Source organism: Caretta caretta, chromosome 1 (genome assembly GCF_965140235.1).
Source record: "Caretta caretta isolate rCarCar2 chromosome 1, rCarCar1.hap1, whole genome shotgun sequence".
NCBI lineage: Eukaryota > Metazoa > Chordata > Testudines > Cheloniidae > Caretta > Caretta caretta.
Window position 1 is genome coordinate 280,413,097 of NC_134206.1, and position 24,137 is coordinate 280,437,233.

Below are 24,137 nucleotides of genomic sequence, written 5' to 3' on the forward strand. Positions count from 1 at the left end.
TGTGCATGAGGCAAACAGGCGTTTATTTTTTAGCATTGGCTTACTCCTGATCAGCAGAGTTGTTTCAAGTAATGGACAGCTTTGGTTATTCCAACTGAAGTGAGTACCTCCCATTGCGAGGAAATTGCATGTTACTTTGAAGAGAAAATTGATTGGCCTGAAATATCCACTTCAGCAGATGCAGAGCCATTAAGACTTTCTGGCCTTTATTTGTTTAGGACAATGATGCTCCCTGAGATACTAGAGTCTTTTTGCGAATACAGACTAACACAGCTGCTACTCTAGAGACGTTAGGAATATTTTGTGCTACAATCCACGCTTTGCAACCAAGTGCTTCTTTTCTGAGCAAGGCAAGCCGGGAAGAACAGCATCCCCAGCTGTTGGAGACTGCCAATGACCTAGGTAGGACAGGTTGCTGATTTCTGTAAAGGAAGTTGTTGTGAGGCCATCACTTGATGCTGATGATAATAGCCAGATTTTTCCCAAGATTGCAATTTTCCATTTTTGGTTAAGGTTACTATTGCAAAACAATTCTCAGAACATTTTGACATACAAAATCTTCCTGACCCCTGTCCATCTGGGTACAGACTGTGGAGTATTCTGGGTGCCTTGCTAGATGATCTGCTGATAAAGATCAAGTGTCCATATTAATACTGAAGACTAACAGACTGGGCATAAGCTTTCTTGGGTCAAAAAACACTTCGACCCACGAAAGCTCATGCTCAAATAAATCTGTTAGTCTTTAAGGTGCCACCAGATTCCTTGTTGTTTTTGTGGATACAGACTAACACAGCTACCCCTCTGATACATATGTCAGATCTATCGGCTCTCGTAAATACCACTGGCCATAAAGCACTGTTGACTTGCCCTATTTCCTTCCATTAGGGTTCACAGGCTTCATTCCTATCTTCTAAAGAGCTTTCAGATAGTCATCACTGGCAAGAATTATAGCTGGCCATACAATTGAGAGTGTGTTTCTCTATCATTTATTACTCAAGTTTGCAGTCTATGGGTACTGATGTAACCCCAAGTGCTGTTAGATGATCACACAGCGGTGGTAGTCAGGACAACATTTTTTCATCTGCATCTGGCCCGGAAGGCATAACTAGTTCTTTCAGATGCGGCCTTGCTATTACGGTATCACGTTGTCACTTTAATATTATACTACAGCAATGTGCTGTACACGGAACTTCACCTTAAATCATCTGGGAAACTAAAGTTAGTGCAGAATGTGAGAGCTGTGAGCACGCCATACTTACAGGATTGGGTATTCTATCCTGGGAAGTAGTGACACTGGAAAAAAATGTGAGAATCTTGGTGGATAATTAGTTGAATATGAGCTCCTAGAGTGATAATGTGGTCAAAAGAACTAATGTGACCCTGGCACATGTAAACAGGGGAATATTGAGTAGGAGTAAAGAAGTAATTTTACCTCTCTATTTTGCACTGGTGTGACTGATGCTGGAATACAGTGTCCAGTTTGGTGCCCACAATTCAAGAAGGATGTTAATAAACTGGAGAGGGTTCAGAAAAGAGCCACAACAACGATTAAAGGATTAGAAACACACAGCTTATAGTAACAGACTCAAAGACCTCAATCTATTTAGTTAACAAAGAGAAGGTTGAGAGGTAACTTGATTATAGTCTATAAGTACCTACATGGGGGACAAATATTTGATAATGGGCTCTTCATTAGAAAGGTACAATTGCAATCCAATGGCTGGAAGCTAAAACTAGACAAATTCAGACTGGAAATAAAAGCCGTACACTCTTAATAGTTAGTAATTAATCATTGGATGAATTTACTAAGGGTTATAGTAGATTCTCCATCGCTGCATTTTAAAATCAAGATTGGACGTATTTTTCTAAAAGGTATGCACTCGGAATTATTTTGGGGAAGTTCCCTGGCCTGTGTCATACAGGAAATCAGACTAGATGATCACAATGGTTCCTTCTGGCCTTTGAATCTGTGACTCTGCTCTGATCTGCGTGTTGGTTTGCAGGTAGAGAGCAAGGCTTTGGTATCGACCTGTGAAGCCCTAATTGGCTGGGGACATGCCTCTGAGAGATTTCCTCTCGCTCTATGCCAGATTGTCAGTAATTCATAACTATTAAATTCTGTACCTCTGTAATACTTTTATAAAATGTACTTTGATTCACAGGACCAAAAGAACTGTCTTAACACCTGCTTAAATTACAGCAGTCATCCAGCATTACCTAGCATGAACTGTCTTGCTCCAAAGCTCAAAATTTTCAGATGTAATTGAATGGATCTCTACAGGGTAGGTACAATTTAATGCACTGAAGACTTATTTAGTATATGAATCAGTAATCTTTCACAACAATGGAAATCCACTTAATAAAATGTTCCTCAAAGTGAAAACAGACCACATAGGATCATCACAAGATTTCTCTACATTAAAAAAAAAAAAAACACATATGAAACACAGTCTCTTCCTAGGATTGACATATGTTTGTTCTCAGACATCAGGGAGCCTTTTCGTTAAGCCTGGGTGCCCGAGCTGCACCGAACAGCGCAAGTTATATTCAAACCTATCAGAAGTGAAAATGGATTATATTATTTATGAATCTATCCTTCAGTATTACTAAAGTTGCAGTATTACTAGGAGGAAAAAACAGGTTCTCTCTCCATGTTGTAACACTTTTATTTTTATCAACTAATAGACACAAGGATTAAGTAACAGGCAACACCACTATCTTACGAATATCTCACACAAGTGCTGAAATGTCTATACAGATAAGCCGCACTTTAAGCCTACTAGACTGATTTTAGTGCATATGGTAAATCAGATCAGATCAGAACTATGGAAGCTCCTCTATTCCAGGCAATTGTATCCTTAAACCACATTTTTCTGCCTCATGTCCATTCCATATGCCACCCATCATGGAGCAGGCAGAAGACATTCTGCCTCATACAAAGATCTGTGAAATTCTATAATCAAACAGTGATGCACAGAAACTGAAAGGAATATTCTTGGCACAAAGAGATCCAAAAAAAAAACCCCAAGCATAAGGCTTCTCCAATGTGATTAGTTTATGTAACACATGAAGCCCATTCTGATATAAGTTCCTCCTCTACCTTGGTGGGTCTTGCGCTTATTGCCAGATTTGCTCGCCTCAGAGATTCACAGCAGCCCTGTTTGGCCCTTTTAGTGAATCCACAGTCCAGGTCAACTCCTCCTGTGTCTGATCAGGAGTTGGGAGGTTTGGGGGGAACCGGGGCCAGGCCCACCCTCTACTCTGGGTTCTAGCCCAGGGCCCTGTGGAATGCAGCTGTCTAGAGTGCCTCCTGGAACAGCTGTGTGACAGCAACAACTCCCCGGGCTACTTCCCCATGGCCTCCTCCCAACACCTTCTTTATCCTCACCACAGGATCTTCCTCCTGGTGTCTGATAATGCTTGCACTCCTCAGTTCTCCCAGCAGTACGCCTTCTCACTCTCAGCTCTTAGTGCCTCTTGCTCCCAGATCCTCACACGCACACCACAAATTGAAGTTAGCTCCTTTTTAAACCCAGGTACCCTGATTAGCCTGCCTCTCTTAATTTATTCTAGCAGCTTCTTGATTGGCTGCAGGTGTTCTAATCAGCCTGTCTGCCTTAATTGTTTCCAGAAAGTTCCGGATTGTTCTGGAACCTTCCCTGTTACTTAACCTGGAGCTAATATATCTGCCTTCTATCACTTTCCTGTAGCCATCTGGCCTGACCCGTCACAATTTTACATACATACACATTATATATATACACACACACACACACAGTATACACACACACACACACACACACAGAGTATATATATATAGAGAGACAGAGAGATAAAAAAACTGAGACACCCACATCATTCAGAATTATGGTAAAGAGCTGTTCAGTCTAACTGCCAGAAGCAAGCTGTCTGTCACCAGAATTTGTGACACACAGTTACACACACACTGGTGCTTTTGATTCTCCCAGTGTGATCTAAGGGCTCGATCCAGCTCCCATTGAAGTCAATGGTAGTCATTTAATGGGTGCTGGATCAAGTCCAAATGGAACATAACCAAAAACTGAGGAGCCTATTGTGTGCCATATTTTTTCATACATAAAATACACTGAAGAGTGTATAAAATAAATCTAAAAGCTTCTCTAATAGATCAAGATTTGTGTGAGGTGATAACACATGTACATATATAATATTGTTACAGATGGAAATATAGTGATGATAATAATGATGTTAAATCTTTTAAATGCAGGTATCAGAAAACACTATATTGTGTTTCCCACATTATTTTAAACACACAGTTTGCTAAACACATACTGCTTTCCGTCCCCAGGCAAACATAAATAGGAAGTCACATGGATGGAAGAATCCACCTGTAGTGATTGCTTTGCAGAAAACAGGAATCAAGTCTGTAAAGCTTGGTGAGAGGGAGAATTTCAAACAATATTGCAAAGTGCTCACCAGTTTGCCACCAGTGATCCAACACTGGGACCTTGAAGACTTTTTTGGACCATTCTAATGTCTCCACATCACAGCGTTCACCAGCTACAAATAATGTTCGGAACCTAAATAAAATGGTAAAAATTTTAGATGTTAATGCTTGATAAGGAAAGGTAAAACAGAAAAGGAATATATTTCTCTATAAACTTTAGAAACGTGTGTTCTATGTCCAAGATGTTGAAGGATGGAAAGTGTGTCTCTGTTCCAGCCTACTGAATGGAAATTGCACACCTATGGATATTAATGTATACTTCTTAATACAATATTTAAAAATAGCCTCCTTTTTAAAATGTGATGGCCTTGGGACACCAAGACTAGCTCAACAATTCAAGAAGAGTAAACAAATATAAAAATGTATTACATTTAAAAACAGGTACAGTATAGTGTGTACAGTGTCAATACCTACAAAACGAATACAATCTACCAGAAAGGAGCTCTCATTGTGAGCCCAGACATTGCTGAGGTTTTCATAAGGGTAGAAAGAAGAGGAGACCGATGGATGGTAGAATGTTGAAGATAGAGAGTAGGCCTGTGTGTGTTAGATCAGCATATGCTACTAAACAAGGTAGAACTATGCAAGAGACGGAGAGCTTTAGAAATGATCTGGCAGAGTTAGTGGTCATGGTTGAGAGTAACTCCTTGTTAGTGGTGACTAAAACTGCCATGCAGGTGAAGGGTGCCCAGCAGACGAGTGGTGGGTAAACCTGGCTTTGGTAAAAGAAAGGCAGAAGGAAAGAAATGCGTTGAGCACTGTTTGTTTAATGGGTTCTCAGTGGCGAATACATGGTTCAAAAAAGAGAATCCCACCTGATGACATGCTACAGTGGAAAAAGCATGCCTCGGGTAGACTGTATTTTGATAAGAAGAGAACATATGAAAATGGTGCAAGACAAAAAAGGTTATACTGAGAGATTATGTGGCAGAACAACAAAGTATTAACAGCTAAAAGAATTGCAGCCTGAGAAACCAGGAAAAAAAGATGATGCTGAGGAAGCAGTTGCATTGGTGGTTATATAAATAGAGATATGGGGAGGAGGGGAGAGAAAGTTCACTTTTCCTCCACTTTTATGGGGGGGGGGAAGGAAGGCTTTCATACTTTGCCACGAACAATGAAGTCAGTGGAGGGAGAATGGAGGAATTTTAAAGAATGTTTCATCAAAGCAGCAGAGGTAACATGTGGCAGAACGAGTGGTAAGATGGGGTGCTTTCAGAGAGAACAAGCTGGTGGTGGAAGTCTGATGTAAAAGAGAAGTTAAAAAGAAAGAATGAATAATTCAGAGTTTGAGGAAGCAGCTAGTGATCATGAGAATAAAAAATGCAAGCAAAAATTGAGGCTAAAAAGGCAGTTGAGGTAAGAATGGAGGCAGAAGAGGAATGATACTGAAAGCTGAAGGAAGATGGTGGAAGGAAATTGGTTTTGCGGCTGGCCAAATAGAGAAACAATGAAGCATGAGATATGAAGAATTCTTTATGTGAGAAGAATAGGAATTGTGTGGTGAGCAACTCTACGGAGATGGTAGAGGTATGGAAAACATATTTTCATAGGCTGTTCCATTTGCAGCTTTCGCTTATCATTTAAGCACCAACAATTATGGGGAAGTCTCAAAAGATACTGATCTCTACAGAGGAGGCAGAAGCAGCACTGAATAAGAGAAAGATTGGTAAAGCAATTGGTGAACATAAAAATTGTTGATATGATCAAGGTCACTGGAGATACTGGACTAACATGGTTTCACAGGTATGTGATTTATTAGACCAAGGTAGGATACCAGATGACTGAAGAATGGGATTGATTGTGCCTCTCTGAAAGGATAAGGATGATACAAATTATCCAAACACCTACTGGGGCATCATCCTGTTAAGTCAGCTTCTCAAAGCCCTTGAGAGAATTCTGGAAGCAAAGACTGAGATGCAAGGTATAGAAAACTATAGAAACGGAGCAACATGGTGTTAGGAAGGGAAGGAGTACTATAAACACAATATCTGCCATGAGACTGAAATCTGAAAGAATGATAAATGGAGGATTTAATTGCTATGCAGTACTGACTAATCCTGAGAAAAGCATATGTCTTGGTTCCTTGGGAGCTGGTGTTTGGAATATTGAGACGGATAGGAAAGGGACTTCAAGAAGCGGAGATGACAAAGGAGCTGTACCAAGGATCATGAGCTAAGGTGGTAACTATACATGGAATTTCAGAGAGTTCTGAGGTGATGTGGGAGACAAAGCAGTGTGCTGAGTCCACTTCTCTTCCAGTTATGAAGTTCATTAGTAGAAGCAGCAAGACTGCAGAGCCACAGAGAAAACTAACGTGTGCTGTCCCTTTTGGCTGATAGCTAAGGGCATTAATTCACTACCCGCCACATCGGCAGGTAGTGATCGCTCTATCGGAGATTGATTTATCGCGTCTCATCTAAACATGATAAATCGATTCCTGAATCGACGCCTGACTCCCACCTCAGCAGGAGGAGTAAGCGGAGTCGATGGGGGAACCGCCACGGTCGACTCGCCACTATGAGGACGGCCAGGTAAGTCGAACTGAGATACTTCGACTTCAGCTACGCTAATAGCGTAGCTGAAGTTGCGTATCTTAGTTCAAAAGCCCCCCCCCACCCCTGTGTAGCCCAGGCCAAAGAGGAATTGGTAAATATGGTATCAGAGTGGGCATCTGTATTTGAAGGCAAACACAAAGAACACTGAAGTTATGCAAGTAGGGAAGGTGGAAGCAGAGCAGTTGACTGAGTGGTTGACAGAGTGGTTGACATTCCAGGAGAAAAACAATCAGAAGAAAGAATTTGTGTACTTGGGAAGTACATTTAGTGCCTTCGGAGAAAGAACTGGAGAAGTGAAAACAAGAAACTAATGTGCATGGGCGGCTGTGAAAACGGTGACAGAAGTACTGTGGGATGGGCAACTAAGTAACTAACTGAAACCAACAGTGTATGCTGCGTGTTTGTCCCACCTACTGTATGGTTTGGAAATGGTGGGTCTTACAGAGATGGAAGAAAAGGAGATATACGTAGTAGACAATAATATACTGAGGTGAATAGCTAGCATGCAGAGGGTAGACAGAGTGTACAGGGAAGAAAGCAGGAGGAAGATTAACTTGGGACACTCAGTGACAGACAGGCTGGCTCGTTTGAGGTGAGCTGGACATGTGATAAGAATGGGAGCATGACGACAAGCAAAGAAAAAATGGGAGGAAGTGAACAGCAAGAAAGGAAGACAGGATATGATGGAAAGACCCTGTCAAGAGAAGCCTGAAGAGAAAAGGCCTGGACCGCCAAGCTTACAAACCTGTACCATGGACTGCAAGGAATGGCAAAGAAACGTGGGCACCTCTGACCCTGTGTAAACAGGAAAAGGAGTCAAGAAATGATGGGAAGATACCGAAAAGGAGCAGAAAAAAGTATCAGACAATAAAACAAATTACACAGAAATTAAGATGTTTTATGGCAAGACCAGTAGTCTCTCTCTAGTTAAAGCTGTAAACAGTGTTCCATTTTAAGGTTGATTTTCAATAGTTTTCTAACCTTAACTGAACCGTCATTTGAAAATGGGATTTCTAGCAACTACTGAAGCTAACCCCTTTCCCAGAAGTACAACCAACGTACATGAATAATCTTAAAGCAAATATTCTAAGTCATATATGAAATAAAAATAATACTTTGAAAATTTGTAAATTCTGAGAGACATAGGGGGGAGAGAGAGAGATTGCCCGAAAAGCAACCTGTAAATTTCAGAGGCAAACAACAACAGAGATGATATATATAGCATTTGAAACCCTGTTGAAGATTTCATACTCTAAGAGTTTACAAATCATTTAGATTTCCAAATAGTACAATAAAGGTAGCACATTTATTATAGCCACCTCTTTGCTGAACAATATGCTGCGTGCACATTAAACACTCAATTGATGCTGTATATACTTGGTATCATAGCATGTGTTAGAATTCTATTCATCTGGAGGGATGTTCTCTAGCAAACTGCAGCAGAAACAGAGGCATCTTTTGGCAGCAGCAATAGGTGCAATTTGCATTTGTATTATTAATTATTATTATTATTATTAAATTAAATAGTGCTATATAACCACGTATTAAACCCACAAAATCTTTTAACATCATCTTTTATCATATGCTTTGTCACAAGTTGTCATGAAGCACTACAAATGCATTTCATTCCCCCTTTGGTATGGTAAGGTCTTGAAGGTGAACTGAAGTGCTTTTTAAGTAGGCCCCTACAACACAAAAATATTATTTAGGATCTAGAACTCAGAACATACTAGCAGACTACAGGTCTTATGCAAACTCTTACACAGTAACTTTACTCACATGAGTAGTCCCACTGTTATATCACATACATTTCTCATTTCCGAATAATTTACACACCACTTTCCATATGCCTGTTTTTATACCCTGTACCTGCCCATAGACACTTAGGAGGAGGACGGAGTCAATAAGAAAAAGATCTCAATATAAAAGCATGGTAATTGAAAGAAGAATAATCCACCACTATCCATTTCATCCATGTCCAGGAAAAAATAATAAATAATAAGCAACCCTTTTTGAGGAGCAACAGAAAACTTTGAACTTGGGTCCAATGAGAGATACATAACTATACTTACATGAGTAGCCACATTGACCTCAATAGGATATTTGTGTGAATAAAATTACACACATACATGTGTGCAGGACTGGGCCCATAAACATTACAAATACATATAAAATATTTGAAAGTTTGTTTATCTTTTACTAATTTGGTGAACGTGCATTCAGGGTTCTCCATTTCTCCTGAAAAAATTTTGGCTGATTGTTTTTTTTTTTGAGGGAGTGAGCAAGAGAGTGTGTGATGTTCATCATGCATGATCCTCTGATGTAGAGTATTATAATCAAATAATGAAGTCACATGAACATTATGCTTCATGTTTGAAGAATATGGTTTTGTGTCAAACAATGTACTATTTTCATAGACATTCCCTTACAAAAAATTGAGAAATAATTATATAAATTAATGAGCACTAAGTTTGTTTGGCATTATAATTCTTTATTAGTCATCGTTCAGTGAGTTTCACTGTAACACACAGGACAAAATGTCTTGTGTATGGCAACCCTTCCATTATTGTCAATGATAACAACCCAAGAGAGAAAGGAGGTTGAGATGATTCATAATAGTATTCCTTTCTCTGCAGCATTAGCAGGATCCTGCTGTGAGGAAGCTTATAGCAATGTTCCATCCGAATAGATTTAGAATAAAAACTTAATTCCTTCACAAATTAAACTGAGCTCACCAAATGAGATGTTATTCTTCAATATTTTTTTATTCCAGTTCAGTGGAGCACTCTAATTGTTTGCAAAAGGAAACATCTCAGGAGGCAAGATTCCAAAGAATAACCAAAGCTGTATTAACTAAAACAATTAATCTTAATTGTATTAATACTATTGGCAGTAACTGTGATTTCCTCTCCATGGACATGACTCTTTGGCGCCATTCACAGCACAGCTCTATATGCTAGGCAATTTTCTAGTAGTAGCCAAAAGTTAATAGGATGGGAGAAAACAAAACAAAACAAAAACAGCTTGTGCAGTTTTAAAGAGATCACTGATTATCAATTAGGGGTCAGTAAATTAGGATCAGAGTCCATCCTCTGAATTAACAATGACTTGAGAGAGTACTTCACATAGCAGTTCAAGATAGAGAACGATGACTACAACTGCCACAAGGATAAGAGTCAAGTCCAGTGTATATACCGTATATCATTTTGCTGCCACGAAAAAAGCAACCTTTGGCAAGCCGAAGCAGGCAAACAGAGGACAGATAAGGAAGTTTCTAAGTTTGTTCAAAAGAGGCAAGCAATACAAGACAGCATGAATGGGTTAGAGTAGAAACAGACCAAATATTTCAAACTTGGAAACCTATAGTTAGGCACCTAACTCTATATTTTGGTACTCAAGAGCTAAGGAGAGGTGCAGAGTCACATCACCTCTGAAACCTAAACATGGGCACCTAAATTTATCACCTAAATCCAGCCTGCATTTATTCTGTCTAACTTCATCCATGCACCTTGGGGGGTTTATAATGAATTAAAACAAATCTCACAGTGAAAACATTAAAAATAATATTAAACTGTGAAACTGTGAAAACATTAAAAAAACTAAGGGCTTGTTCACCTGAGCTAGCCCACCTTGAATTAGAGTAGTGGTTTTCAACAAGTGGTCCACGGACCCCTGGGGGTCCATAGATTATGTCTAAGTGGTCCATGAAAGGCTGTCATTACCACAGAACAGTGGTTTTCAACCTGTGATCTGTGGATCCCTTGGGGTCTGCAGACCACATCTAAGATTTCCAAAGAGGTCCACACCTCCATTTGAAATTTTTTAGGGGTCCACAAATGAAAAAAAAAGTTTAAAACCCCTGAATTAGATCGACCACACTCAAACTAAAGCAGACTGATTTGATTAGCAGCACAGAGCGATTCAATTAGCAGCTGATGATTTGTTATAACTCTAACTGCTGTATAACCGGAGACTCAAGCATTCCCACCCAACCCCTTGCATCCTTCCCTGAATGGGCCAGATAGCTTGAACTTAAAACACCACATAGCTTGAGCTAGAGACTTGTGTGTGTGTGCACGGGAGTCAGGTTACGGGCAAAACTCAAGTTATAGCTTGAGCTAACAATGCAGTGAGGACAAGCTCTTAAGTGTCACATAATTATCCCCATTTTACAGATCAGGACATAAATGCACAGAGAAAACTTTAAAAAGACTTACCTAAAGTTAGAGGGACAAGGTGAGTGAGGTATCTTTTACTGTACCAACTTTTGTTGGTGAGAGAGACAAGCTTTAGAGCTACACAGAGCTCTTCTTCATGTCTGGGAAAAGTACTAAGTGTCACAGCTAAATAGACTAACAAGCAAAAGAAATATGGAATTAATTATTTTCTCCTCCTGAAGAGTAAATCAATAGAGAGGTGTGTAAGTGACACAGAACACTATATATGTATAGATATGAAAAAAAGTCCTGGTATGAACAATTTAATATTTTGAATCGCACTGAAAACTTAATGGTTACAATCTGTCAATGCATTTATCACTGCAGTCCTGCTCCTTGAACTTGATGTTCATGAAATCTTGTGACCTGTGTGTTACGTGAACATGTCCTAAACTGTTGTCTCTGAAACCTGGATTCCTGACATTATAAATCAATGTAATTAAGCTTTTAGGATTTCAATCCAAAATGCACTGAAGAAGAATTAAGCTACATAAAGCTTTGGATCAGTGCATGTAGGATCCAATCTTGGAAGACAGATACATGAGTAAGTATAATGCCAAAAAAGTACATGCTGTAAGTACAGTGCCAGTACAAAAGAAAACATACCTCTCTAGGGGTGTATCGGGAAGGGCCATATGGAAACAGTTGAACACATCAGCCATTACATCCCCAGCTCACTGCAGGAGACTTCACAAGAACCCTTATAAATTGAGGCAAAGGATTCTAATGGGAACAGAGCTATGTGATGTACAATTGCACAGATCTAGTAGGGCATAGGAACTGCCATACTGGATCAGATCAGCTGTCCATTATATTTGAATCTTGGTAAATTCGTGGCCTCAATGACTTCCTGTAGCAGTGAGTTACACAGTCTAATTCCATGGTGTTTGGAAAAGTATTTACCCTTATTAGTCTGAATTTGCCATTTTTTAAACACCAGATCAGTAACTTCTATTCTTCCTGTCTCATAACACAAGAGCATCATTTTATATATTTCTATATACCCCTCATCTTTGTCTCTCATCAAAGGTAAATAACGCCTAACACCTCTATATAACGTGGGTATATTTAGGGTGACCAGATGTCCCAATTTTATAGGGACAGTCCCGATATTCAGGGCTTTGTCTTATATAGGTGCCTATTACCCCCAACTCTCATCCCGATTTTTCACACTTGCTAGCTGGTCACCCTACTAGTATTCCATGCCCACAGCCTGACACAGGGGCTGTGTTGCAGCTCCATGTCTCATACCTCAAGTTGTCAGGGTAGATTTCCCCTGCACAAAGCCACAATAACTTGAACTTTATGCAGATAAAATTAAATTTCACTGTGCGCTCCCTGAAGTTATATTTAAAATAGATCATTCTATGGTCCAATAGCCCTGTAGTTATCATACTGTTCAGAAGCATCAGTTTACAGGCCAGAGTACCACCAGGGAGAAGTAATAATCTTTATATTACCTCTAAACCTTACTGCTGACCAATATATGCAGGCTAGCATATATATTAATAATATATATTATTTGCACCATAAATTTTATAATATATACATTAGTATGCATTAAGTACAAATATTACTCCTTTTCTATAATCCTAAATTGGCCTACTCCTTTTCTATAATCCTATACCAAATATCCCATAACATCTTGCATTAGCTGAAGTAAGTTTTGGATTAAGTAGATAGGAAAGGTGTCAGGATCAGGATTTATGAGTATTTTACCATAGCAACAGGTAGGGAGTTATTCTCACAAGCCAGTACTGGAATATCCCAAAGGAAGAAGACAATATATATGATTGTTCTACCATGGTACAAACCTAGAAGGTACCTTCACAGTCCAATACCAGGAATGCTAGTATTCAGAACAAAGATAAGGAAAGGAACAGAACAACAAGGAAAGGAACTGGGACAAACTGATGGGTTTGATGACATGTAAAGAAATGTGTAACTTGCAAAATCATCATATTACCAATTGAAATGTGTAACTTTGGGAGTACACCTTCTGCACGAGGTGAATGTAACATCGCTACGCAAGATGGCTTCCCAGAGACGAGTATCCTATAGATCCCTTTTCCTGAATTATATTATTATTGGATTGTAGCAATAAACCTGACTGACATTGATTATGTGGTCTCTTGAGTATATTTCATAACAAACCAAAGCTTGGTTAAGCAACTGACTATACGATTTATCATCATCAAACACTATCTTGACAACTGAAAGACAGTGCCTTGACTAGCTCCGAGTGATTTCCCCCTCTCCCCTTCCAATGAAGACAGATTTAAAAAAAAAAAAAATCCAGGTGACCATCTCTTGAAGGCATCATGACATCTGTGAGATGGCATGAGTCGTATTTGCTGAGGAGAAGGAGATGTATAGCTCTTCCAAAAGGTGTCTCATACACGTTCAGAGATTCTGCTCTTGATCACATATCATCAGCCAAACTGTTAGCTAGGTTCCAGATGCACAATCTTTATTATTGCTGATGTCAGAGCCAGAAAGAACAGGTTGACCATCACATTCCAGAGGGAATTTTTAGGACTGGAACTTAAAGGCTTTGTCTCTATTTGTGAGCTGACCAAATCTGATGCAGAAGTCACAGAGATAATCATAGATTGGCAACATCCAGATTCCAATTTTACAGTTATATTTTACTGTTTAACTGCACTTTAATCAAAAAGACTTAAATATCTCTTCGCTAAAAATAAATTATACATATGTTATAGGCGGGGCAGGTTGCACTGCCTATTAAGATTGCCCAACACTTCTCATTAAAAGACATTGTTTTCACTTGCTTATAATTTATCAAACTGTAACTAATTCGGTTGTGATTTTTTACACCAGCTGTCTGCCTCAGACTGATTTTTAAGTTTCAAACAAAACCGTTCAGCCCTTTCCAAGAACAAGGCTAGAGAAAAATTCATTGTTTCTGCACATTACAAAATTCTGGCAACTTTTTCTTTGGAAAACTCTAGTTCCCCCTATGCTTTCTAGCAGGGACTTGAAATTTGGCAGGGTGTGGCCTTTGTAACAGGGATGTGCCTTTTGCCATCCCAGTGAAAATCCAGTCAAATTTGGCCAAGTTCTAAGTCTTTGAAAAAAAATCACTATTTGCACATACTCAGTAGAGACTCCGATTTTACCAGCTAAAATCTCCAGAATCCATCTTCACTGAGCATGCTCATCCCTCTCACAGTTCTTAATGCTCACCAGACTCTGCATGCCATCCCCACAGAGCAACTGAGCATACTCCATCCCCTCACATCTCCCATGTGTGAATGCACTGTGCATGCACCATCCCCACAGAACAACAGAACATGCTTCAGTCGAAGGTGACGGGGCAAAACCAGATTTTCCCTGTAATTGTTGCTTCTAGCTGCTCCAGGACGGGGGGGGGGGGGGGGGGGGACGGACGGACGGCAAGCACTGGAACTGAGAGCAGAGAGCCTGTCTCTCATGTGCTCTCAATGATCCACCTGCTGGCACCCAGGCAGGCTGGAGGAGGAAGCCCCCTAATTCAAATGCTGAAGGGACAAAAGCTGGGCCGGGGAAAGGAATGGAGCAGATCAGGACAAAGACTAGAGAGACCAAGAGAATTGGAAGGGGGTGGAATGGGACTGGGTAGCGTGGAGACAGAGGCAGGTAGGCTGGGACTGGCTGAGCAGTGAGGCTGGAACTTGCTGGGCAAGGACACTGGGACTGGGGACACAGATCACATGAGGAGCTGGACAACAGGGAGATTGCAAGTAGTGGGTAAGGAGACTGGGACTAGGAACCAGTGGATGGAAGAGAAAGCTGACAAGGAACTGGGATGCATACAGAGAAATGGGAGGAGTCTTGTGAGGGAGACTGGGAGTCAGTTGAGGGAGGAAGGAGAGAGAGAGTTAGGATGAGTAGCTGGAAGGAGGACACTAGGACTGGCTGAGCGAGGAGACTGAAATTGGATGAGGGAATGGAATTCTGGGACTGGAGTAGATTGGTATTCAAACATGAGCACAGAGTGGAAGATTAGGACTGGGATCAGAAGTCTGAGGAATAGAGAGTTGAAAAGCAAAAAGCAAGGAGAATGCAACTGGGACAAGGAGTCAAGGGTGAGGAGACAGGACTGGGACGGTTAGGAAATACCAGAATTAAGGTTGCATAAATAACCTTAATTTGCCCTCTTGTGCGTATGCATTATGATACAATCTTTAATTACATGATCACATACAATTTTTTCATAGGTTTCAGAGTAACAGCCGTGTTAGTCTGTATTCGCAAAAAGAAAAGGAGTACTTGTGGCACCTTAGAGACTAGCCAATTTATTTGAGCATAAGCTTTCGTGAGCTAGAGCTCACTTCATCGGATGCATACTGTGGAAACTGCAGAAGACATTATATACACAGAGACCATGAAACAATACCTCCTCCCACCCCACTCTCCTGCTGGTAATAGCCCATCCAAAGTGACCACTCTCTCTACAATGTGTATAATAATCAAGGTGGGCCATTTCCAGCACAAATCCAGGTTTTCTCACCCCCCACCCCCACCCCCATACACACACAAACTCATTCTCCTGCTGGTAATAGTTCATCCAAAGTGACCACTCTCCCTACAATGTGCATGATAATCAAGTTGGACCATTTCCAGCACAAATCCAGGTTTTCTCAGCCCCCCCCCCCCCCCGCAAAACACACACACACAAACTCACTCTCCTGCTGGTAATAGTTCATCCAAAGTGACCACTCTCCCTACAATGTGCATGATAATCAAGGTGGGCCATTTCCAGCACAAATCCAGGTTTTCTCACCCCCGCCCCCCCCCCCCCCATACACACACAAACTCACTCTCCTGCTGGCAATAGCTCATCCAAACTGACCACTCTCCTTACAATGTGTATGATAATCAAGGTGGGCCATTTCCAGCATAAATCCAAGTTAAACCAGAACATCGGGGGGGGGAGGTAGGAAAAAACAAGGGGAAATAGGCTACCTTGCATAATGACTTAGCCACTCCCAGTCTCTATTTAAGCCTAAATTAATAGTATCCAATTTGCAAATGAATTCCAATTCAGCAGTTTCTCGCTGGAGTCTGGATTTGAAGTCTTTTTGTTTTAAGATAGCGACCTTCATGTCTGTAATTGCGTGACCAGAGAGATTGAAGTGTTCTCCGACTGGTTTATGAATGTTATAATTCTTGACATCTGATTTGTGTCCATTTATTCTTTTACGTAGAGACTGTCCAGTTTGACCAATGTACATGACAGAGGGGCATTGCTGGCACATGATGGCATATATCACATTGGTGGATGTGTAGGTGAACGAGCCTCTGATAGTGTGGCTGATGTTCGCCCCTACTCTACTTGCGCTATATTGATGACATCTTCATCATCTAGACCCATGGAAAAGAAGCCCTTGAGGAATTCCACCATGATTTCAACAATTTCCATCCCACCATCAACCTCAGCCTGGTCCAGTCCACACAAGAGATCCACTTCCTGGACACTACAGTGCTAATAAACAATGGTCACATAAACACCACCCTATACCAGAAACCTACTGACCGCTATTCCTACCTACATGCCTCCAGCTTTCACCCTGACCACACCACACTATCCATCGTCTACAGCCAAGCTCTGTGATACAACCGCATTTGCTCCAACCCCTCAGACAGAGACAAACACCTACAAGATCTCTATCAAGCATTCTTACCACTACAATACCCACCTGCGGAAGTGAAGAAACAGATTGATAGAGCCAGAAGAGTTCCCAGAAGTCACCTACTACAGGACAGGCCTAACAAAGAAAATAACAGAACGCCACTAGCCGTCACCTTCAGCCCCCAACTAAAACCCCTCCAACGCATTATTAAGGATCTACAACCTATCCTGAAGGATGACCCAACACTCTCTCAAATCCTGGGAGACAGGCCAGTCCTTGCCTACAGACAGCCCCCCCAACTTGAAGCAAATACTCACCAACAACCACATACCACACAACAGAACCACTAACCCAGGAACCTATCCTTGCAACAAAGCCCGTTGCCAACTGTGCCCACATATCTATTCAGGGGACACCATCACAGGGCCTAATAACATCAGCCACACTATCAGAGGCTCGTTCACCTGCACATCCACCAATGTGATATATGTCATCATGTGCCAGCAATGCCCCTCTGTCATGTACATTGGTCAAACTGGACAGTCTCTACATAAAAGAATAAATGGACACAAATCAGATGTCAAGAATTATAACATTCATAAACCAGTCGGAGAACACTTCAATCTCTCTGGTCACGCAATTACAGACATGAAGGTCGCTATCTTAAAACAAAAAGACTTCAAATCCAGACTCCAGCGAGAAACTGCTGAATTGGAATTCATTTGCAAATTGGATACTATTAATTTAGGCTTAAATAGAGACTGGGAGTGGCTAAGTCATTATGCAAGGTAGCCTATTTCCCCTTGTTTTTTCCTACCTCCCCCCCCCGATGTTCTGGTTTAACTTGGATTTATGCTGGAAATGGCCCACCTTGATTATCATACACATTGTAAGGAGAGTGGTCAGTTTGGATGAGCTATTGCCAGCAGGAGAGTGAGTTTGTGTGTGTATGGGGGGGGGGCGGGGGTGAGAAAACCTGGATTTGTGCTGGAAATGGCCCACCTTGATTATCATGCACATTGTAGGGAGAGTGGTCACTTTGGATGGGCTATTACCAGCAGGAGAATGAGTTGGGGGGGGGGGGGGGGGCGGAGGGTGAGAAAACCTGGATTTGTGCTGGAAATGGCCCAACTTGATTATCATACACATTGTAAGGAGAGTGATCACTTTAGATAAGCTATTACCAGCAGGAGAGTGGGGTGGGAGGAGGTATTGTTTCATGGTCTCTGTGTATATAATGTCTTCTGCAGTTTCCACAGTATGCATCCGATGAAGTGAGCTCTAGCTCACGAAAGCTTATGCTCAAATAAATTGGTTAGTCTCTAAGGTGCCACAAGTACTCCTTTTCTTTTTGCGAATTTTTTCATAGGAGCCCTGCTTCACTAAGTGCACAAGATGGACTGTGCTCTCTAGGGATCAATCAAGGCTGTGTAGTAAAGGAAACTTGTCAGTAGGACCCCTGCTTCATTGGTTGCAGAAGTTGGAAGGTTACCTATAAGTAAGGCTACGTTTATGTCACAGAGGTCTTGGAAGTCACGGAATCTGTGATATTTTCTGCTTCGGCCCCGGGGCTGTGGGACTCTGGAGCTGGCAGCCAGTGGGGCCCTGGCAGGGTTCCAGGGACAGGAGCGACAGGCAACAGGGGGCCCCCTGCAAGGTTACAGCAACAGGTGACAGACTCCTGAGGGGGCCCTCCTCGGGGTTCCAGTGACGGGCGACAGCCTTGTGCGGATAATGGGGGGGGGGAACATGGGAGGGGAAGAGGGATGCCTCAGGTGAGAGGCTGGGAGTGTCCTGTTTTCTCTTTGGGAAATATGGTCACCTTGCAGCTCCCAACCGCTATGAGGGGGGGGGGGGGGCTGCAGCTTCCAGCTGCTGAGGGGGAACGGGCCCCACAGCTCCCAGCCACCACGGTGGTGTGAGAAACCAGGGAGCCGCAGCAGCAAAAGTCACAGGCAGGTCACGGCTTCTGTGAATTTTTTTTTTTTATTGCCTGTCCATGACTTTTGCTAAAAATAACCACAACAAAGTCTTAGCCTTACCTATAAGTGAATGAGGAAGAGGATTGGAGGAAGAGAAAGGAAAGTCTCATGGTTAAGGCATGGTTAATGTTTTTCTGGAGAACTAGATTCCATCCCTGCCTCTGCCACAGAGTTCCTATATGGTGTTAGGCAAGTTACGTAAAACAAAGTTTTCACAGGTGGTCATAACTGTGTTTTCCTTAATTTCTGGGTGCCCAACTTGAGACTTCAATTTGAAGAAGTTCTGCGCACTCACAGCTGCAACTGAATTCAGTGCGAGCTGTACTTTGAACATGAGAGCTCCATATAATGCTAAGAATGCTGAAAAATCAGGTTTCAGGTTGCTCAGATTGTGCACCCAAAATTAGGGTAAACTTTTGACTTTAATCTCTCTGTATCTTAGCTCCCCAACTGTAAAATGGGAAAAGTATCACCTCCTCACTGCACAGAGATCATGTGAAGATACTTAGCATCTGCATGAATCACAAACGCTATACTAATGAGCACCACAGAAAAGCCCATGGGGAAATTAATAATTCTGTCTTTAGAGCAGGCTTTGAATAGTGTGGAGTAAATAAGGCCTAGGACAACACAATGAACACAAGGACAAAACAACACACTGAATAGCTGCTCATTAAGTGAGCACTGTCCATGCTGTGCACTAAATGATGCCAGGGTCTTCTGGAAAAAACAGTATGTGATGACATAAATAAAGACCAGGAGGTTGCACAGGCAACTTTGAGGCATTCCTTATTTTTTTGAGTGCCTAACTTTGCAACCTTAATATTATTTTAATGTAGATTTTGTGTAATATATGTAGATTATTATATAAACACACACACACTTTCACACATGCTCTATATACATTTACACATATATAAATAAAATACAGTTGGTATTTTATATATTTATGTTCTACTGCTTAAGTGTTCAAAGCTCTAGACATTATACTCTCCTCAGTCTATCAAGTTTATTTCTATAACAAACGATTTCCAATTTATCCTTAGTTCACCTTGTCAAACAGTACTGCTTTCCCAAATCTGCCTCAGGGTCCTGCTGACGGATTGCTCTAATTGCAGTTGGTGCAGTAAAAAAGGCAGCCACTCCATGCTCTGCTAGCACACGGAAGTAAGCACCAGCATCTGGCGTTCCCACAGGCTTCCCCTATGGAGAGATTAATATAAAATGTCATAGGATAAAAATATTTCATAATTCCTTGACAGCTCACAACTTGAACACATAACAATAGCAATCAACACATCAACAACTGTATTTCAAAAACACTTTTGAAATACCTTTGTCGATATACAATGAGATTATTCATTTGCTATACCATTAATATCACAAGCTGGAGTCTTGTTTCAGAGTAAACTCAAAAGCTTCTGAGCTCAATCTCCAACTGTGCCCAATAAGTGCTAGCTACAGCTAGGAAAAGTTGGGGGAGGGATGTGTGTTAAAAGAAGAGCCGCAAAAGAGCGGTTTCTACACTGGAGACAGAGAGTCAATTCTGCACCAACCCTGGTCCTGGAACAGTGTAGAACAGCTTCAGAGTCCTAACGGGCTGCATGGGTGGCACGTAATGGAGGCTGGGGGAGGCTAAGCCACCTCAAACCTCTGCTAATGCTCCCCACTACAACCCCAGCCACGTTGGGGGCTTGGGGCTCCTCTGGCCCCAGAGGGCAAGAGCAGGGGGTGGAGTGGGGGCAGGACCTCAGACCGAAGGAGCGGGGCCTTGGGCAGAAGGGGTGGGGCAGGGGACTAGCCTCCCCAAACTGGGGGTTCACATGCCGCCCATGATGGACTGGTTCAGCACTCCAGCCACATTCCCTTTCTCCAAATTACATTGTCAGTGCAGAGGCACAGAAGGTGGTTGTGATATTTTGGGGTTCACCCAGAGCAGTAAGGGGTTCTGCGACTGCCTACCCAGTCACTTTGGGGTGTCTTAATGCTGTCCTGCTATGGCTCAGATATGACACCAGCAGCCTGCCCACAAGCACAAGGCCATACCCTGACCTCCATCAACCTAGTTACTCCTTGCAGGGTGATACCAACAGCCTTCAAGTCCCAAGTCTCCCCAAACTGTCCTCCCCAAATTCTGAAGTACCAGACACTAGGACTGTTCCCCTCTGGTTTGTCACCCCAAAGGCATGAAACTAGCCCCCCAGTTATCAGTTCACTGTTGCACTCACATGTCACATCGTTTGCACAACAGAGACCCACTAGGGGTAAAAGGTGTATTTAACAGAAAAACCACAGATTTAAAGATAAAATAGTAAGGAAAAGCAAACATAGACAAGTTCCACAGAAAATATACAAAGACACCTTCAGGCTTTGCACTTCCACATTCGATAAAATCTCTTTTCTAGAATAAGTTACCTTTTCTCTTTGAAAAGTTTCCCAGCATGTCCCTAGCCATAGTGGGGAATCCAGCGTTGACAGACAGCCTCCTGCCTTTGAGGCTATCCTTCAAATTCAAGATGGATTTCACTTCAGATCAGGGGTGGTCAATAGACAGACCATGGGCAAAATCTGGACAGTCAGATGCTTTTGGACCCAAAAAATCTTTTTATTTACTTAGTATTATCGTTACTGGTATTATTTTCTCTGGAGTCTGGACCTTGACTATACCTTGACCAAGAAATTTGGACTTTGACAAAAAAAAATAGTTGACTACCCCTGCTTCAAACCCCTTCCATTTTAAAAGGGTTGGCAGGTTTTTTTCCCTTTCAGTCACTACTGCTATACAAAGTGGGGAAATACCCAATTGTATCAATGTCTTTCCATTAACATTAATGGTCTACTATTGTCGTTTCCTAGGCTGGACAATTCATCGCCACTTGAGACTGGTTTTGGGTAAAGAACTGGCTTGGGTTCTCTCCCATCTTGGCTGCTCCTCCGCCCCATTGTGAGGCGATGATAAAACTGCAGTACCGATCAGGAGCACAGTTTTCTCTGTACTTAAACACCTAGATTCATAACCACAGTCTGTATACATAGCTCATAGTGACCAAGTCCAGAACATGACAAGCTTTCAAAAAAGACCCCACTCAATTCACTTTTATAGTACAACTATACAGTATGTAACCAGTTGGTTCCAACTGCTCATTTTGGAGGTTCAAACCTTCTGTTTTCCCCCTGGGGTGTCTGGACATAGATTGTCACAGTGGTAACGTAGAATTCCATTATGCTGGCTCTTTGCTACCCAGGATTCCCCTCACCTTGCAAAAATCCCCAGCTGGCTGCTCATACTGGCTTTCTGGCCCCTTCATGCCCCTACAGCAGCACAAAAAAAGCTGGAGAGGGGGGCAAGAATCTGGCCCTTTGTATTTTGGTGTGTTACAATAGCAGCTTTTTCCTAAGCACTGACTTTCCATATCTCAAAACATGCCAGGGGAATAGTAAACAACAGTAACCAGATGTGACAGATTGCCCGGCATGGCTAGGGATAAAAAGCAGCAATCATTTTCTACAGTGCTGTAAATAAGGAAACTGGGTGGCAAGCGATCTTCTAATAAATATTTTATTGCTCCTGATTGCTGCAGTGAGTGAAGGTCACCATACCTGTTTATTTTAAATGATAAAGAGATTAAGTAAAAACAGCGGGACTTTTAGGCAAAGCTCTACAGGCTATTGCCAGGGCCTTTTCACTAGAAAGATCACATTTAGAAGATGAACTTTCTGTATTACACAGGGTTTATAGCCAAGTCAGGATACAGCTTTCATACTGAAAATGCCACTAGCATAAACATTGGACAAGGAGCCACAAGCCCAGAGCAAGCGTTTCGTAGTTGCAAATGTCACCATATTGCTGCACTACAGCACTCAAACAAATGCACATTACAAACTCAAATCTCCACCATCTGGTATAAATGAGAATTTAGAGTGTGTTACATATATGTGTACACATTGTGATTGCATTTATGTAGACGATCAAGTCAACTGTGTTAGTCTAAGTGTCTTAACCATTCAACAGCTGAGAGAAGAGCATTATGCAAGTCTATGATGAAGTCCAAGCAGTCCTTGTTAATGGATGCAGGCTACAAATGTGACTTACATCTTTTAACTGGCCACAGAAGCAAAGGGGAAGTCACAAGGACCCCACTTACAGTCATTAGCAGCACATCTGATTACTCTACATCTGAAGTGATTGAGTTTTACCCAGAGATAATGTGGAAGGTCAAAACCAGGGGGCTGGACTGTTGGATCGTTCATGAGATAAGAACAAGTTTCAAACATGCCTGTCACCTAGTATGCCACCCGAAGAGGATATCAAGATTCTTAGGGGAACTGTCCAAACAGGATGTGTGTGAGCTGTGACTGTGGGCTTGGTTGACTAAACACATCTTTAAACAAGGGTAGAAGTGGCGCACCTTACAGTGCATATTCTGCAAAGCGACTTATTGCCCCATGTCAGGAGGGTTGAGGCTGAACATGACTGGAAGCCAGGACAGGTCAGTCAGTTTCATGGTATCTGTTATTAAACACTTGGTTCCATTTAACTGAGTGTCTACCAATCCCATGTGAGAAGAGCTAAGCCACACCAGGGAGCAACACTATTACAGAATAGCACAAGGCAAGCCCAGAGTTTCTTCATTGCCTCCCCAGGAACCAGCTAGTTTGCTGATCAGGTTGTTTCTTGTCTTTCATTTACAGTGTGATCTTAGCAGGTTTTGCTTGAAAACTCAAGTTACGGTCCAGTGTAACAGCTAGATACACAGACTGAGTCATGGTCTAGCCTGTGTCCACTCATGAAGACGTTAAGCTGTTTGTTGGCCTTTGTGTGGTGTAGATGCAAGCAGCTAGAAACTGTTCTTTTTCTTTTAGTCCTAGGTGTGACACTCTGCACCCCATAGTCATCATAGTAGTATGATTAATGATATGATGACATAATTCTGTGTCATGTGAGGTGTCACTGGAAAAGTTATGATTTGCTGAATATAATTATCCTACTTGTATGCATGTACCATTTTTGTATCTGGAGTTATGAATACTGACTATGTATCTGTATTTCAAATGTGGTTGCACCTGGCTGACACCCACAAACCAAGATGCTTCCAGTCTAGACAGCCAATTGTGAAGAGTCTATTCAAGATAATGGGCCATTAAGGAAAACAATGGGCCTCACGAGAAGCTTGTCCCCCACCTTACCGGGGAGTGCTTCAGTCTGCCTATGAATAACGGCTGCTATGACTCAGTGAAGCATGCAAGGGCATGTGACT

The 24,137-nt window shown here is 41.8% G+C and overlaps 1 protein-coding gene across 4 annotated transcripts in view; it reads right to left on the bottom strand.

Annotated features, from left to right (window-relative positions):
* The window catches only part of ACSS3 (acyl-CoA synthetase short chain family member 3), a 124,861-nt gene that overhangs the window by 54,211 nt on the left and 46,513 nt on the right, over positions 1-24,137 (bottom strand). For 3 of the 4 annotated variants that reach the window (XM_048835687.2, XM_075124317.1, XM_075124319.1), the window contains exons 8-9: positions 19,931-20,082; positions 4,456-4,559 (exon numbers count right to left, since the gene is read on the bottom strand). In XM_048835687.2, the coding sequence (XP_048691644.1) occupies positions 4,456-4,559; positions 19,931-20,082 (256 nt within the window). The remainder of the gene's footprint in view (positions 1-4,455; positions 4,560-19,930; positions 20,083-24,137) is intronic. The other variant, XM_075124318.1, reaches the window with a different exon arrangement.